Raw genomic sequence first — 17,381 nt, forward strand, 5'->3', positions numbered from 1 at the left:
CGGATGGACACTCTAAACGATATGGAGTATTATCATCAATAGAAATGCACACCTTTCCGACTCAGAAGTTTCTGACGCTTCCATCGTCTCTCGGAAACAGAGACCATGACATCAACTCTCATTATTTACCTTTGCACTGTGTCAGTAGTTACGGAGCCCTGGCACACAATTATGGAAATTTGAGACTGTCTGGAGAAAAGCTGCCTGGTCCGAAGTCAAACCTCTTGGAACCGAAAAAGAAATGCCCAATACAAAACAGTGAGTAGGCTATAGCCTAGTGTGATGGTCGTTAAGCCTGTGTAGTTTGCTCGTTCCTTCTTCACACTTATTACTTTGTAGGCTGTATCATGTAGGAGGCGGAACTGGCTTGCAATAAGTTGCCATTCTAACTTTTACTGTTATTGACCATCTAAAACAAGTTGATGTCCAGCTAGTCTGTATAGCCTAACTAGGATGATGAATAACTGAGGCTATTTCAAACAGCACTATGTAAGTTTTGGTCTAAAAAATAGTGTCTAGCCACTTAAAAGGCATGCAAAACCTTGCAAACACCACTCTGAGCCTTACTGACACTACTAGAAACTTGTTAACAGAAAATATATCATGCTGTAAAAGGTTTCTTTCAATTTTTCAGTGTGTTCCAGCCTGGAAAATATGCATAGCCTAGTGTGTATCCTGCATTTCTGATGGAAAGGACACATGTGTTTACCTGTACTTCGCATGAACATATACCATCAAGATAAATTTGAAGACGATGCTAAACTAGTTGCCTGCTGATAAAAGCATACCTTAACAAAAAGGCATATTATTACATAGTGTTGCTTTAAGTTGTATCCTAGTATTAGAAGGCCCATTGCAACTGTCAGCTTTCACCACCTTCAACTTCATCGGTTGTCATATGATCTATTTAGTTTCCACTTTCTGTATGTATTTGTTGAAATCTTTAGGTCTGAAGAGTGTCAGTCAGCTGGATGCAAAATGTCCAGGGAGGTAAGTTGTGGATATTCTTAGGTTAAGTCTATTTTAAACTCGTAGCCCACTTTATTGTTCTCTTGATTTAAGTGTAGGCTACAGTAATGTAGGCTATTCATTCACTTTTTTGGAGAGCACAGCTATTGTGATAGGCTACATACCTTAAGAGTTATATCTTTTCACAGTGTTGGATCTCCAAAGGCCATATTTCCCCCTGAGAATAATGTCCTAGAAAAGGACAATTGTGGGAGGCATTTCTTGTTTGACAGAAGATGGAAAAATGGAGAGTTCAAAGGTAACCTTTTTCTATTTTAATAGAATATTATTTTCAAATTGGTTCAATGCAACTGGAAATAGTCCTAACATATTATGCCAGTAGATGGCGCTCAAAACATTTATTTTGGAGTAATTCAGAGTGCTTAGGGAAAATGAATAAAAGGACACAGTGTTTTAGCAGACTAGTTATGGTTGTTTTTTCTTGTTGTAACAGATGAGATGTACCTCAAAACAACCACCGCTGTGTCTCCTCTACCTCGGCCTTATCAGGTTCAGAAATCAAATAATTTTCAGCGGTTTTCACTACTGAGGCAGGCCTGTAATAGCCCCTCTAAGACATGTTGGTGAGTAAATGGTAAAACACAACTGTTGTGGCCTGATCATACTTTGCCACTGATACATTTCAAAGGCTCGGAAAGCCATTGTGATTATGTACGAATGATGTTAAAGGTCTCCCACCACATTTTAAAGCAGCACTATGGCGGTTTTGATCCAAAACATAGCAAGCTTGCTACCTAAAATACATGACAATCCTTACACACATTACCCTGAGCATTTTGACAATAAAGTCAGCAATGTCATCTTCTCATGAAAAATGTTCTTCCATGTTTGTGAATTGTTCCCACTGGAACAAAGAACTGCACCTAGTAATTCATATCATGGATGACTGGTGGGAAGGACACATGTGCTTATTTGTCCTCCTCATGACCACACTCCATAGTGTTGCTTTAACAGCAGCCTAAGCAGGTTTGGTGTGTGATATTAAATCTCTTGTATATTTTATCTTATTGTCTTATATATGGCTTTGACTCACTTTTAATTATAACCTTTTTTTTCAGCCCTTTTGAAGGTTATGATCTCACTTCAGTTCCAAGTCGTCTGTTACCAGCTACCTCAGCAGCCCCCGAAAAGTTGCTCTCGGTTGAAATTTTTAAACACAGGTTTGTTGGGGAATTACAAAGATCTGTACTTATCTTCGTATGGTTTTTGAACGGAGTCAAAATGTCTAAAAGTTCACCTCTTTAGTGTACAGCCAGACACAGAATATATTAGTGTACAATCAAACTTTACAGCACTGTTAGAGCCTATTTGAATAATTTAGCATAGCTTAAACCCAATTGAATAATCAGAGCAGTAAGAGATTTGGACAAAAATATCTGTAAGTTGTAGTGAACGATGCATCTCAGTACTGACATGAAGAACTGGTTAATTGCTGGTCCATTCTTTGGGGATAGGCTGTGGACAAGTGGGTGACCTGGAATGAACTGGGCCTTTGTGTGAAACCCCCTACATACATACCATCTCTCATGTCTTATAAAGATGCTTGAGTCATTTTGTCATTGAACAGCCCTTTTTTGTCAAAAAATGCCATTCCAAACCCTCAATTCAAAAGCCCATCTCTAACTGGAAAAGTTGTTTACACGTAGAACATTGATTTGTATGTAGATGTAAGATATATTAGCCTATGTTCAGTTTGTACATATGAATTCTTTCTTTTTCAGATCAAGAATAAGTAATCGCACGTGCAGCCTTTTTACTATTGGTGCAAACCATAAAAGTAAGTGTCTGTTCTCAGGTATAGTGGAGTTGACTTTGTTTGCAGTAAACATTTTCACTTTGACTGTGGAGCGTAGCTGTAATAGGATAATCTCTTTAATCTGCAAATCTTGTGATAGAGTAGCACTTTACTAGTCTGTTTCCTGTGCTCACACCATTTGTTGTCATCATTATTGGATTACAACCATACTTAAAGATAAAGAGTTGGGCCTATGGGTTTGAAAAGACAATTTGCTTTGAAAAGGAATTAGCATTACCTGATGTTGCCTGAGCTGGCAAGAATCAGAGAGAATGAAAAGTGCTCCGAGTGAAGTGTCCTTTTCGACACGTTAAGTGCTGGACAAACAACACTGTTTTTCCAGGGGAGCCACAGAACTTTGACACCCTTGAACTCCACCTGTTCATGCTGCTATTGACATTCAGTCAGTCTCACTCCTCAACAAATGTCTCTCTTTACAAATAACAACCCAAGGGGAGAAAAAAAAAGAGACCCTCTATAGACACTTCCTCGCGATCCACTTAGCCTTTTGTCTAAGCGCGCGCACGGGCCAGCGCCCCATGGAGGGTATGACTCGGCTTTGTGTGGCCAAGAGTTGAGTGTCAAGAGCCGCTTTGCTGTGGGTGATATGGCTGTCACTTCCCTCTGTCCTACGGGCTTGGCTTGACTAACCCCAATGTTTCAGTGTTTCTCAATCCTAGTCAAGGGGACACCCCCAACACTCCCAAACACAACCACATGATTAATTTCCCTTCTGTCCCCTGCCACACATGATTGAAGTCCTTTGGTGATTACAGTGCCTTCGATAAGCTGAATGAGATGTGTTCAGCGACCAGGAAGAAGGAAGCATCGGTAGCACGCCCCCGCACAATCACACATCCCCTCACCAGCACTGTGAAACCCTGGATTAGCTGGTTCTGTTTCCTTTGTGGGGCGTTATGTGGATGTCTTTTGTATTGCAGGTCAGTTTTTTCCTGATCCTGTGGCGGGGGCGACAGCCTCCTTCATCCAAAGGCTCTCTGAGATCTCATCACTGGAGGGGGAGACCATCCGACAGGAGAAAATGAAAAAGATGAAGAAGAGCAGGAAACAGGACTAATGGCCACCACTTCAGCTGACCCTCTCTGGGTACAGATCTGGCCCTGATCTGGCTTTAGTCTGGCATGAGAGAGTGGAGGAACATGGACATCCCACACACATGTGCCAGGGCAAAAATCATGAAATCACAGAGGGTCCAAACACTGTTCAATGGTCTATATATATAAAAAAGTTCAATGTTTCAGTTACAAACCCTCAGATGTACAGTGCCTGAAAAATTTTAACACCTGTTGTGCCTGAAGAAGGCCGCTGTCTGAAACTTGGTGGAGCACTCAACAGTGTGGGGAACCCCGTCTTCATCCTGGCTCTGTGTAAGTCATGAAGATCTGGGCCAGGTCAAGACCAGATCCGCACCAAAAGTCAGCTGTTATGTGGGAACTTATCACTGCCGTAGAACAAAACAGCGTTGTGCCAAATCACCATCTACATGGAAGAAATGCACTTCAAAGTACACTTCAAACTTTTTTTTTTTTTTTAAACAATCTTAACATCTAAAAAGTATTCATCTCATTTGCAGTCTAAAAACGGAGTGCACCAAATTTGTCAACATGAAGTCTTAAATCCAAAGGAAGGGTGTCCTGTGTTTACCTGTGTTAATGAAGAGTGGTGTAGTGCTGAACCATTTCATACCTCCATGGTGCTACTGATCTGATCTCTCGATATGAGATGTAAGCAGATCACTTCAAATACCCATTTCGTTTTTATGTTTAATTAAAATACACTAATGAATAACACCATTGCATTGCATAGCATAGGAAAATGCACTTATATGGAATAGAACAGAAAAAGGCATTATTGGGATCCTTAACCTTTTGATTCTTTTTATTGATTTGTTAATTCTGTCATGGTCAGGTTAACACTGAAACTGTGAGATTATTTCTTACTTACTCTACCTCCCTTCTGTGGCACCCCTCTCAATTCTCTGAAGCAAAAGTATCTGATAGTTTGTCACGCTGCCTCAGCAAAACCTAATTGATTTTTTTTTTGCACTAGATCACCTTATAGAATTATGGCACAAGCTGCATGCCCTTGGAGAAGTGAACTATTTGTGTACTTGACAGCTCACTGTCAATCAATTGCCGAGATGCAACTTTATCCTGTCGTCCTTCATTGTCCAATACAGGCCCGTCAATCAGTGGTGTGCCCCGTTAGTGGGAGGCCCACTGAAGGCCACAGTGGCGCATTACGCTGACGCCAAACAATGCTGGACTGCTGTGGGTGTAAAGCTCAATATAAGGCTGACTGAGGACAGAGATATAGGGAGTTTAGTCAGCACCATGGTAATTTCTGGATGTTTGAATCTTGAATCAAGATTTAAGTATATCACTGTTGGCAGATAGGGCTGGGTGAAACACTGTAACAGTAGCCTATTGCTGTTGGCGGAGAGTGATAGGTAAGATGAATTGGAGTAGTTGAGATTAAAGTTCTACTCTAAAATGTTTGCTAAAAGGACAGTATAATCAAGTTCCCGTTAGAATACCCTTGATCTTAGTGTTTTGCCTATGGATGACTGGATCTGATAATGTAGTGTGACTTTATCCTCTGCCTCTTGCTTTCTTCCATAACCAAAAGACCCAGGATTGACAATACCAGTGTCATTTGCAACTTTGCAAACATAAACTTGATTAGAAGTAGACTAGTATGCACTGTCTTTGGTGAGCAAGTAGTGTGAAAATGGTAAACTAGGACTGCTTTGTTTACATTTTGTTTATCTGCAACAATATATTCTTTATATCATGGCAGAAGAATGGAGCCTGCTTGCTACATGATGGTGGGCAGCCTTTGCTGGGTGCACAGTGCCACTTTTTTGGCCACGCAAAGGCAACACAAGGCCACTTAGTGGTCAAGCAGCATACAGTAGCTAGTGCTATGAAGTGTGTACTCCCCATAGAAACCTATAGATTCATATTTGTTGTAAGAAAAGCTCATTGCTAATTCTCATGTCAAATTTTCTTTAGTTATTCTGTTATGATGTAATAGAGACTTCATCATAAGTGAGAAATACAACATACATGTCTCCCCTTGATTTGCAACGCTGACTGAATTGGAAATAGGTCTTGAGTTGCCTAAATGGAAAGACTTGCAAATAGCCTAGTTGTCGTTTCCAGCTGCTCCCAGACAAGGTGAACAGGTGGTCCCATTTATAAGTGAGTAGATCTAGACGATCACAGGTATCACATCTCCTTAGAACCGGAGCCTGGAATACAAATGAGTGGCCAAACGGTCTGGAAATTCTGACTTCAAATCAGCCGGCAGTGTAGCACAAGCCTGGTAGCCTTTAACATGTGATCTTTTCCCCCCATTTCTTTTCAAGTTAACTCAGACGCTGCTGAAACAAGTAGCATTAGCTAAAGTCATGACAAGCTGTGAGCTTTAAATGACCAGTGATGTGTTTAATGTTGCAACAAAGAGTTAATTCCTGACTGAAGTCACGCACCACCAACAGTATTAACCCTGAACTAAGCTTTAAATTCCTTAATGTCTAATAACAATGATTTGGACATGTATATATTTAATCTCAGCAGAGCAGCAACAGGCCATCATTTCCCTGACTAAGGGCAATAGCATGGGATATTTCATCTTCTCAAGACAAACATGGAGAAAGGCAAAGTTTTATTGCAGGAATTATTTGGATTTCAAATATTACTTCACTGTAAACAGTGTCAGTACACTGCAGCTTAACCTTCAAGAAATATTCTGTGGCTCATGGATGGACACATTTGTTTTATATGGGACAAACCACTGACCTTTTTCTGTGACATGTTGAAGGTTATCTTAGATTAGGCTACAAGCTATCCACAATTACCTGGCCATGAAATATACAGTTTGTTTCTTTTCTCCAATAACTGTTTAACTGCTAGAGAAAAAGTTTCAGCGTGGGAAACTGTAGACTGTAGCTTTTAAATACGTTTTATCATTTTGCAAGTTTGGGTACTGTGAGCCTCATTAGGCTGGTGGAAACAAACTTATTTTAAAACTGACGTATCAAATTTTCAAAGTTGACAGAGCAGAGCCACAACATTACTAAATGAAGTAGAGGAATGTGCTTCATCAGCTGAATCCAGAGGGTTGTCATGGCTTACACGTTGTGAGAGCTGCACGGATTAAGATGATTAAAAGTAGCAGTAGGTGTTCCAATGGCTTTGAAGTTGCACGGTAACACACACAGTCTTGGTGTGAGCAAGGTGTGACTCCTCTGATATATTTGTGAACCATACACTAAGTAAAATGATGTGTTTAAATGAAACTGTCTAAGTGAATAGGTGTTAACATAAACATTGAATGGTCTTGTGATTACTATACTAAGTATGTTTATGTGTTTATGTGGTCTTTAGCAGACACTTAAGTCCAAAGCGACATACAATGAAATCAACAGACATTACATTAACATTAAAATGAACTGTTTGCAGTAACTACAAATGCTGTTTACATTATATACTTAAATGTTAATATCTTAAATGTTTTTCTATTGCTGTAAGTCACTTTGGATAAAGGTCTGCCAAATGAATAGATGTAAATTTAAATGCAAAGCACCTGAGCTTTGTGTAAAGCTCGGAAGCATGGGCAAATACAGGTAGAGACCTGTATCAGACCTGTTTTCATAACAAGTGGCCCCTCGTGTTGTGTTTGGATTGAGATCAGTTCTTCCCAGGCACACAAGTTCCACAAAGGACTATTGTTAGGTGGCTGGACATTGCCATCTGACTGGGTCTGCCTTCTCATGCGCTTGAACTCTCCAATAAAGTTACTTTCAATCTATAGCAGGACGTTCTCAGAAAATAGAATTAATAATCACACACACATACACAGAGACACACATTCACAGCAGGCGAGGCAGAAAGAGTTAGAGCATATAACAGAGGAAAATAATGAAATAAATAAGATTTCCTTGAACAGCAGATGTATCTCAAAATATGAAACCTGAAATGATTTGAACAGAGAGAGATCAATTATCTGGTGTTACTGGCACATGTGAGTCATCAGTAAGAGGACACAGAAGGCCCAAGGAGAATATTCCCATGATATGTTTTGTCCTTGGGTCAAAGAGGGCTTTGTGTTCACTTTGATATACAGTAGTGGCATGCAGCCTGGCCTGTGCTTTCTTGCGCTATGGGGATCCTGTTCCTGACCCCCCCAAGCCACCCTTAAAAGACTGAAGAACAAAGGGGAGCTGGTTTGCCTCAGGATGCAAGTGTGTGCAGAGAGCTGAAGTTTGACCATCTTTGCTGGGCAGAAAGTTCTCTTTTATACTCAATTTCCTGTTTTTAGTTTCACATAGGCCTACTTTCAGCATGCTTTCATATTGAAAATAAAATCTGACAGAAACCCCCTTTTCCACCACTGGTTTGCAGTTCACCTTGCTCCTCTGTCAGAAGGGCTAAAATACTGTGAGAGCACGTCTCTGAGAGGTTGTGTTTACTTGTAGAGCTCTCATGTGTATGTCGGAACCAAACAGGCTGTATATCTAGGGCACAGGTAACCGACGGGGAATGTGCATGGTTTAAGCCACTGATTATGCCCATGTTGGGCAACTTCAGGAGACCCCTTGACGTCAAATGATAACAAGAATATGAATATTACTGACCATTCCACGAATACATGAGCACACGTCCACATTCCTTCGAGAAAGGTGTGTATTTCAGCGGTTTGCCTTGACCCAAAAATGTGCCTCGAGACAGTCTTACACCTTTTAATCTGGGCAGCCACGTCTCAGAGGGTTTACCCCCTCCCTGGCCTTTCAAGTTTAGTCAAACAAATGACCTGGAACAAACAGTACACAAAGAAGCCTTTCGCAGTGCCACAGTGGTAGCCCAGCCCACTAGTGGTTTATCATTTCAGCTTAGCTCGTCTCAAATGTTGGGTTTGGTGAAACCGGACAAACAGCAACAGACCTATAAAGCAAATGGATTTCTCATGGGAATGAGAAGGGCACTTTCTAAAGCAACACTATGTAAGGACCAATGTTTTGGTCTAAAACTAGTGATCTAGCAATGCAAAAGGCATGCAACACCTTGCAAATCCCACCCAGAACCTTATAGAAGCTTGTTAACATGCATAATGCATGTCCTGGACGTGTCTTTATCTGTCTTTCATGACCATATACCATCAAAATAAATGTGAAGACAATGCTAAAACTTTTACTAAACTACTTTTATAGTTGCCGGATAAAAGCATACATCAGCAAAAACAAAACATTTTGCATAGCGTTGCATTAAAAGTTAATTTAATTTCAGTTTGACTGCAAGCTCGACTGAATTAGTTGTTTGTGTCACACATCAATATTTTGTTCTAAGCCCATTATAAAGTAAATATTTATTCAATGTAAAATAATACAAACACTACTCATCTTATTGAATTCAATAAATATCGGTTGTGGTTGATTTATCAGTACAAGCCAGAGGAGTGAACCGAAACATTCAGAAATAAGATAACCCAGAGACATACTTTTCAATAGATTGTTATCAGAATATGAACAGACAACAACAGCAAAACTCTTGAGATGGGGCCTAAATACGTTATCTTCCTGTCCATTCTCATACCAGACCGAAGCCTTATTGTACAGTTTAAACACAAACATGTACACAAGACATTCCAGATCAATGTGCATGGCAAAAAGAATGTGGCCTCTGTTGTCCCATCAGCCATTAATTGTGATGATATACTTCAGTGAACTGAAGACAGAGTTCCCCTCTATCCTCACCGGTCGGAGAATGCACACTGCGTGCCCGGCCAAATCATAACTCTGCCAAAACAGCGAATCAAAAAGGCCCGACTTTGGCAACAGACCCGAGCGCGTCTGGCTAAAGCTCGGGGAGTTAGGGCAGAGTGGGAATCAGTCTTTCGTGTTTATGCCTTTCGGTGGGATTCCTCTGTGTTGGGTGGGAGTAGACCTGGAGTTTTATACTGGTTATTTTGACAGTTGGCGCTCTTTCAGGGATTCCTCCCACACTATCTTTGTCAGAGGTGCTCTGAGCAGTGTGAGGAAATAGTTGACTAAAGTCATCAACTGGCTATAGAAGTCTTAGACTCTTTCTGTTGGAGGAAATATTTGATAGATGATCATTTACCATAGGTCTTGTTTAAACAACAGGCAGCTGCCACTTAATGCATATGAAGGCACTCTACGAGCTAAGTTCACCAAACAAGCAGCTTTTCATTCCAGAGTCGTAAAACAACCCAGCAAGGGCATGTTTACAGGTTAAAATTCATGGTGTGTGCACAGGTGCCCGTCGGCCTTGTCTTACTCACATTAAAAAGGGTTTATGAGGCCACGCGGTTACAATCATGCGCTAAATTACACATTTAGACAGTTGATGTTCTGTGAAGTGACTCTTTCCAATATTACCCCCATAGCATCTTTATCTCAGTGTACCAACACAAATTGTCACACAAAGCCAGTCTACACACACACCCACACACCCTCTTTGGAGGACAATCTTTATTTTTATTCCTTATTCCATATACAGTATATATATATATACGTATAATATATATCTGTGTGTGTGTGTGTGTGTGCGCGGCTGCGCGCCCACACACGTGTTCTTATCCATCACCCAAACAGCCCCCGTTTTACAACTGCACTCCTTGTCATGATTGATTTCACAGAGTTCACCGAGTCCTCACACCACGCCATTAGAGTGTCCCACTGAAGGACAAAGCAAGCCCCAGCGTCATCACCTGACAAAATGATCCTTGATTCATTAGGCAGCCTTTTAAAGCATTAAAGCAACACAAGCATTCATTTAGTGAGCACAGAGTCCAGCCCTGTGGTCAATTTATCAACACACATTACCATTTTGTACTGTATAAGGACTCCATTACTAGTGAGGGGCACACACATGACACAAACATACACATTTGTTAACAAGGACAGGGGAGTATTAGCCTGGCCTCGCCTGCCTGTGTCTTACCTCATTTTATTTCACTAATGTCACCCCTGGCCTATATGGGCTATAGGATGGTGGACCAATCAGTGACCACAGGGGATGGTGTTAGTTTTAGTTAGTAATTGCAGTCGGAAGAATGTGCCGGACCAATGATTTCAAAGTCTACACCCATTATATGATGCTAGGATGGGAAACATTTCCCAATGGAGAGTGCCCAGACTCTCTTCACGAAGTGAAGGCTAGTGGGGTATGTCAGGATGGGGTGACAGACAGAGGTTGTGCGATTTCCGGTGGCTGGCTCTAGGGCAGCACCAGGACCAGTTCTGATTTGGCTGCCATTTGAGGGATTGGTACCCAGTGTTTGGGACGGTTTGAGCAGACAACCACAAGAGACTTTGACAGCCACATCTCTTCCCCAGCCACACCTCATGGTCTTTAGTTCAACGACACATGCATTGTCAGAAACAGCCCTAGACTCCAGCTTGAAGTGGCAAACATGGGTCGTGGGCATCCTATCAGTGGGGCTAAAAGTTTCTTGTATAAATTGCCTGGACATCCCTTGAGGTGTCAGGGGGTGAAATTCATTCATAGCTCACTAGCACTCAATCCATTACAATAGCTTATCCTGATCTTGTATAGGACATGCAAATCTAGCCTGTGAGGTTTAGTGGGCAGTCTTCCCTCTAGACAGGGCAGTGAATGATGGATCAGCACTAATGGAACAACCGGAGGCTTCCAGGGCTTTCCCCTGGGCAGAGTGCCTGGGGGCTGGAGTGATGGGGCAAAGATTGGGGTTATCGCTAGATTTTAATTAAGGGATACACGAGCATAAATCAAGCTTACTGGTCTTATATCACACGAGGAGCTGGCAGGGGTCAGTATCCCCACCGTAGCTCATCATTGCTTGCTTGGGTCACCCGGTGTAGCAGGACAGTGTCAAGAGCAGGAGGCCAGTAAAACATGGGGCTGCACAGCCAGCTGACTCGCCTAAATAAATCCATCATGGGCCAACACCCACTGATCAAATCTGTACAAGAGACATACACCAAGCAACTCCAAATGCCATTAGCATCATGTTTACTGTAGGCAAATGACCTCCATAGCAAGAATAGTTTTAGGCCCTCTATACACATATCTGTTGAAAAGATATCTGGATTTTTTGTTTCTATCCATGTCTATTCTTTTAATTCTATCCACACCACATTCATCTATTCCACGGAAAATAGACTTTTTGTCACATCCATAACGCCAGTGAAATACCTTGGCATTTGTATGATGTGAATGATAACATTCAAATTTCATGTAATCATTCACATCATACCATACCATCACATTTTATTGGTGTTATGGATGTTACAAAAAACATAATTTTCCCTTAAAACAATATCACCATCCTAGAACACAAAGGTATCGTCCATTGTTATGGTTACCATTGTTGCTATTGCTGTTGTCAAATCATCATTTGTAAAAGTCGTTTTAAAAAATCTTCACTTTATAAGGTGTAAAAAATATTAATTTGAGTGAGCTAAACCTCTCGAAAGGCATTGAAAATGCATTAAAATTAATATCATATATAGCTTGATAATTGTCGACGATGAGTTATACACCCTTTGTGTTCATATGAGCTTGGAGAAGCATTCATTAAATGAACAGAAAAAGTTGCTATTGGCTACCTGTGATGACTTTGTGATGTCCTTTGGGCTGATTGTCTCATTCTAAGAACCATACAAGGGAGAGTGGCCGTGGGTCAGCATCAGGGTCGCGGGCTCAAAGCTGACAGAGTGACGCGCCTCGACCCCATCATGTCATCAATCAGTGCAGGTGATGATGAACTGCTGGTCCTAGTTTGATGGCACCCGGAAATAACCGCGCAGTCGGAGTGTTACCGATGGCTCCTGCAAACACTGCCGGCTTCCCACTGCTGAGGGATTCACCTCAACGCGTCCAAGGCAAACGTTTCACTGCAATGACTCTCCAAGGCTTTCAATACTCTTCAACTCCAGCAGGTGTCAACATACCTGCAGACCAGTCAGGGTGAACGTAAACCTTACACACAGAGACAGACACACACACACAAACACCTTTGACACATACTAGCAAATGTGTACATACACATACTGTACACTATATCTCTGGACATTTGGTGGACCCGTCACCAGGACAAGGGCCCCTTTATGGAGCGGGTGTAAAAACCTCTGGATTTTCACACAGAGACAGGCCAGGAACAGGAGAGGCCGTGAGGAGAGGAGGACGAGAAGCAGTTGTAAATACAGAAAGAGATAAGACAGCACACTGACCTCCATTCATATAGCCCCATTTCACTGTGGCTAATTGCAAACAGTATGATACAAATTTGAATCGTTACATTCCTTGACGCTTCAAAGAATCATGTTAAAGATTTACTGGATGCATATCTAAAGAAAGAGGATCTATTTGGCACCAGAGAGGGACAATTCTGGATAGTTCTAACAGAATTAGGCCAGGGTTGGAGGTCAAAACAGTTAATGTTCAACTCTATTTGACACATGGGGAGTTTGTGAGCATGTATGTGGAATTTGTGTCACATGTCAGTATGTGTGTGCACAAGAGCTAAACAGCTCTGGTGGTGACCCATCCTCTACAGTGATGAAAACACACACACACACACACACACACACACACAAACATGGCAGCGGTTGGCCAGACAAATCAACATGGGAGTGGTGACAACACCAAAGAAGCAGTGGGGAAAATGGAAGTCAGTGAGGAAAATGTTTTGCTGTCTGCTCAAATATTTTCTTATTTTCTCTCTCTTTCTCTTTATTTCTCTCTATCCAAGTCCTGTGAAAATATCTGGGGTTTTGCCTTATCACTTCTGCAAATACAAGTGATGGGAGGCGATTAAGTCTCTCTGCGAAATTCATTCTGAAAATGTAACACACTCCAGTGGCTGTAGCATTGGACTAATACATCAGTGCAGGACATTCAGTTTGTCTTCAAAGACACACTGATAGCTGGAGTGCAGTCCACTCTATAAAACTAGTTTCAGGAAACGTAATGCTTTTGTGGCCTAGGGCAAAAAAGACCAGTGCCAGTTTCTCTGCAAAAACACTGCTTCTTGCCAGGATTTCTCATCTTACGTTTGGCCACACACTGTTATTCATCCTGACTTGAGAGTGATAAGATGAAAAACATTTGTCTCATTTAAGGCAAAACAACTTGTGTTGCAGTGGCAGTCAGTCAAATTCCAATAAATGATTCAAGTCAAGTTATTTACAGTATCTTTCTTTAAAGACAGTTCTGGAAAAAACAACTATTTACATGACAGGCTTATGTCAAGTCAAGATGAAAGTATATGATTAATTTGTCTTACAATATCAGATGAGACATTTTTGTACAATCAATAATACTTTGAATACTTTGCAAGGTACAAAGAACATCTGCCCTGTGTGTGACATTTGGCAGCTGTTCGGTATTTCCATCGCATACCCAACATTGTTATTGCTGCACTGGCACCACCATTACCATGGAAACACAGTACTTTTCCATCAGTGTCCACCCATAGCAACAGTTGGTAAAGACTGTAGTACTTTGTAACCAAGACATCCAACACAGGAAAGCACAGGCATTCCAAACAGGCTCATTTCTTGAACACCATCGGGACTCACATGGATGAAACACTATGTCAGAAAGTATATACACACAAAAATATAAACACATCTTGTTGAATTCTAGCTCTGTCATGAACTGCAATTCGAGACCCTGTCATGTCTACAGATAAAGCTTATTTCTCACGACATAGTACCTGTAGTCATGCCATAGTCATTTGGTATGTAAGATGTATATTTTTGTTCAGTATGTCCCTTCATATCCCATATCCCTTCTATCCATATACTTCCACTCTACCCTTAATAACCCATTCAGTGAGGTTTGGAGTATTTTTTACAGGGGAGTCACCAAACCCTTAATGGGCAGGACTTATGCTTTTATCTCCATTGCCCAGTGAGACAGAGTGTGCAGCAGACTCTCCAAATTAAATGTAACCTGGTACTCTTTCCGTCGTGCATTACAATATGCCTGCTCTCTCTGAGACTGCATACACGGCAGGCCTCTGGGTACCTGGGTTCGGTTTCATCATGCATTCTAAATATCACAGGTATTCCTGACCGGCCCAGATTTAAGACTGGGCAAACAATTGAGGTTTCTCTTTATAAGGGACATGTGACAAGACAGAGTGTGTGTGAGTGTGTGTGTGTGTATGTGTGTCTTTCAGTCTGGCTGTCTGACACACGAAGACATGCATGGTGTGTGCTTGCACTGACAGATAGGGCAAAAAAAGTGGGGGAAAGACAGGCAATGACTGGAGTGTCCATTGAACCACATGAAAGGTAAGATTCCATGTGATGGGTAAAGGCAAAACAAGCACACCGATACGTGATCCTCGTCTTTAAACATGAGGTGCCCTGCCAAGGGATGCCATGCATACAGTATCCCACCAGACGACGGGCAGGGCGGACGTCCCAGTACGCCTCCTTAGAGATAAGGACAAAGGGAATTATGTTCCGCGGGCCGATATCGACTGACACAAGTAGAAGTGAGGGTTAAGCAGCATCCCCAGCTCAAACTTGAGGCTTTGATGTTGGTTCTCCTCCAATGTCTTTGTTCCTCGCAGTAAAGACAGGAGTTTCCACTGCAAATCCCTCAGATGTTCCAGTATTGTTTGATGTTTTGATTTTTCTCCCCCCCCCCGCTCATTTAGTTTAAACTGCTTTATCAGTGTTTAGTTGGGAGCATTTCTAAAATTCTTCCTTCTTGCTCAACTTTTCTCTAAACACACCCAGACGCGCACACACACACACACATTTGTCCACTCTTTTGTGAAATGTCAAGGATGCGGGTCAATATTTAGCCGGTGACGATGGTCTGAGTGTCAGGAACAATGCGGCGGAGGCAGGGTGTGATGTGTGTTAGGAATGTCACAGTCCAAGGTGCACACAGGACCCACTCAAATCACTCATGTCACATTCCTCTTCGTTAACATTCCTCTCTTAAGACTCTCACAAAGCCATCAGTCATTGCATTCCATTCATTGAAAATAATTATGACTAACGATGAAGACCATGATGCTCTGGTTACATTGGCTCCACTTCCTGCACTTCCCTTTTGGGTCACGGTAGTTCACTATTGAGGTGGTATGTACTGTGGTCCAGCTCACTCTGATATGCGTCTGGGCAGGACCTGCAGGTGGCAGGCAGCCATTGGGCAGGAGATGGAACATGTGCGTTTAAGCTCTGCTTGACCGGCCGGCTGGAAAACAGTGCGGAGGCTCAAAGAGATATGTGGCAGTGATTGCTCTGGTCTTGTCCATGGGTTCCATAGAGACGAACGCTGTAGTATCCCATCTATTCCATCTAGTATCCATGCCAACACACACCTCACAGTCACTGCCCACCTCACTGTCCCATCCTTGTCCAGGTTGGCCCAAGGCTGCTGTCGAGAGTTCAATTAGCACATTTCACAAGATGTCGCCACCGTGTAAACCAACTTGTGCTGAAAATTCAAACGGTATCGCTCCTTGCCGGCTGTCCGCTGTCAAGATGGTCCACACTATTTTTATCCCCTCATTAGGTCATCACAATCGCATTGCATTATTATATCGGCAGATTTCCAGTGGAGTTGTGTTTTGCAGGTTTCAGTAAAAGCACAACTCCTGTTTGGTACAGGACAGTTTTCTGTGAGACGTGTAGTGATTTATTCATACCGACTTCCAGCCAAGATGCCCTAATTTCATGAAGCTAATGTTAATTCACTTTACTTGTTCGTTAACCCTTTCCTGTCCTAACAGGAAATGTTACAGACCAACCCTCCACAGTGACCCTGCGCATCATGGCCTTTAATGAGTGTGATGACATCAGGCGTAAACAAGTAAACAAGCACTCCATTACAAAAACAAGAAAACAAGAGGACAAAGTAGACAAACTCTAAAAAGGATCAGCATCTACAACCTTTTAGATTGGGGAGAGGCTTTTTGAACTTCAAACACTCATGAACCTGTTGCTTATGACCAGCTTTACAGCTTCAGTTTTAAAGCAACCTTAAAAAACAAAATTATATCTACCGGTTGTACATAGCAAAATAAATGTTAAAAAGTAGAAAATGTATAAGGAAAGTATATGGAAGTGGTAAAGAAGTAGACCGTGAATATAGCAAATGGTGTAATGTAAACACACACACACACTCAAACACTGCCTATCTGGTAGTAAATATGCCTACCCTGAGCAGTAGCAGGACTTTACCTGTGTAATGCGTGTTCTTTAAGCACATTAATAAGCTTAGAGATATGATGGCTAACAGGCCGGCTTGTAGCTGCAGGCCCTTTGATCTGGAGCTCGTCCAAATGCTCACATTCCTCCTGCTGCTCCGTCAGTGAGATCCGAGCTACCAGCGCGCCAGGCCCAGCCCTCTGATCTGAACAGCCCACTGTAATAGGGAACAACAGCCAGAAGACAGGCAGGGAGAGGGAGTGAGAGAGAGAGAGAGAGGGCAGGGAGAGAATAGAGGGAGAGAGACAGAGAGAGGGGTAGAGGTGCAGAGAGAAAGTCAGGAAAAGCAGA

The 17,381-nt window shown here is 42.0% G+C and overlaps 1 protein-coding gene across 1 annotated transcript; it reads left to right on the forward strand.

The window, feature by feature from the left end:
- The first annotated feature begins 74 nt into the window (after window positions 1–74).
- On the forward strand, window positions 75–4,684 carry cunh8orf89 (chromosome unknown C8orf89 homolog). Its single transcript, XM_076291321.1, has 7 exons — window positions 75–258; window positions 948–990; window positions 1,158–1,267; window positions 1,463–1,592; window positions 2,088–2,189; window positions 2,751–2,806; window positions 3,766–4,684. Exons 4-7 carry the CDS (start codon window positions 1,468–1,470, stop codon window positions 3,900–3,902), a joined length of 420 nt encoding a protein of 139 aa, XP_076147436.1. The 5' UTR covers window positions 75–258; window positions 948–990; window positions 1,158–1,267; window positions 1,463–1,467; the 3' UTR covers window positions 3,903–4,684.
- Window positions 4,685–17,381: the final 12,697 nt, after the last annotated feature.

This window comes from Alosa pseudoharengus, unplaced genomic scaffold, assembly GCF_046254945.1.
Source record: "Alosa pseudoharengus isolate Yale_2024_CS ecotype anadromous, Long Island Sound unplaced genomic scaffold, YU_APseudo_1.1 YU_APseudo_1.1_scf_18, whole genome shotgun sequence".
Classification (NCBI taxonomy): Eukaryota; Metazoa; Chordata; class Actinopteri; order Clupeiformes; family Clupeidae; genus Alosa; species Alosa pseudoharengus.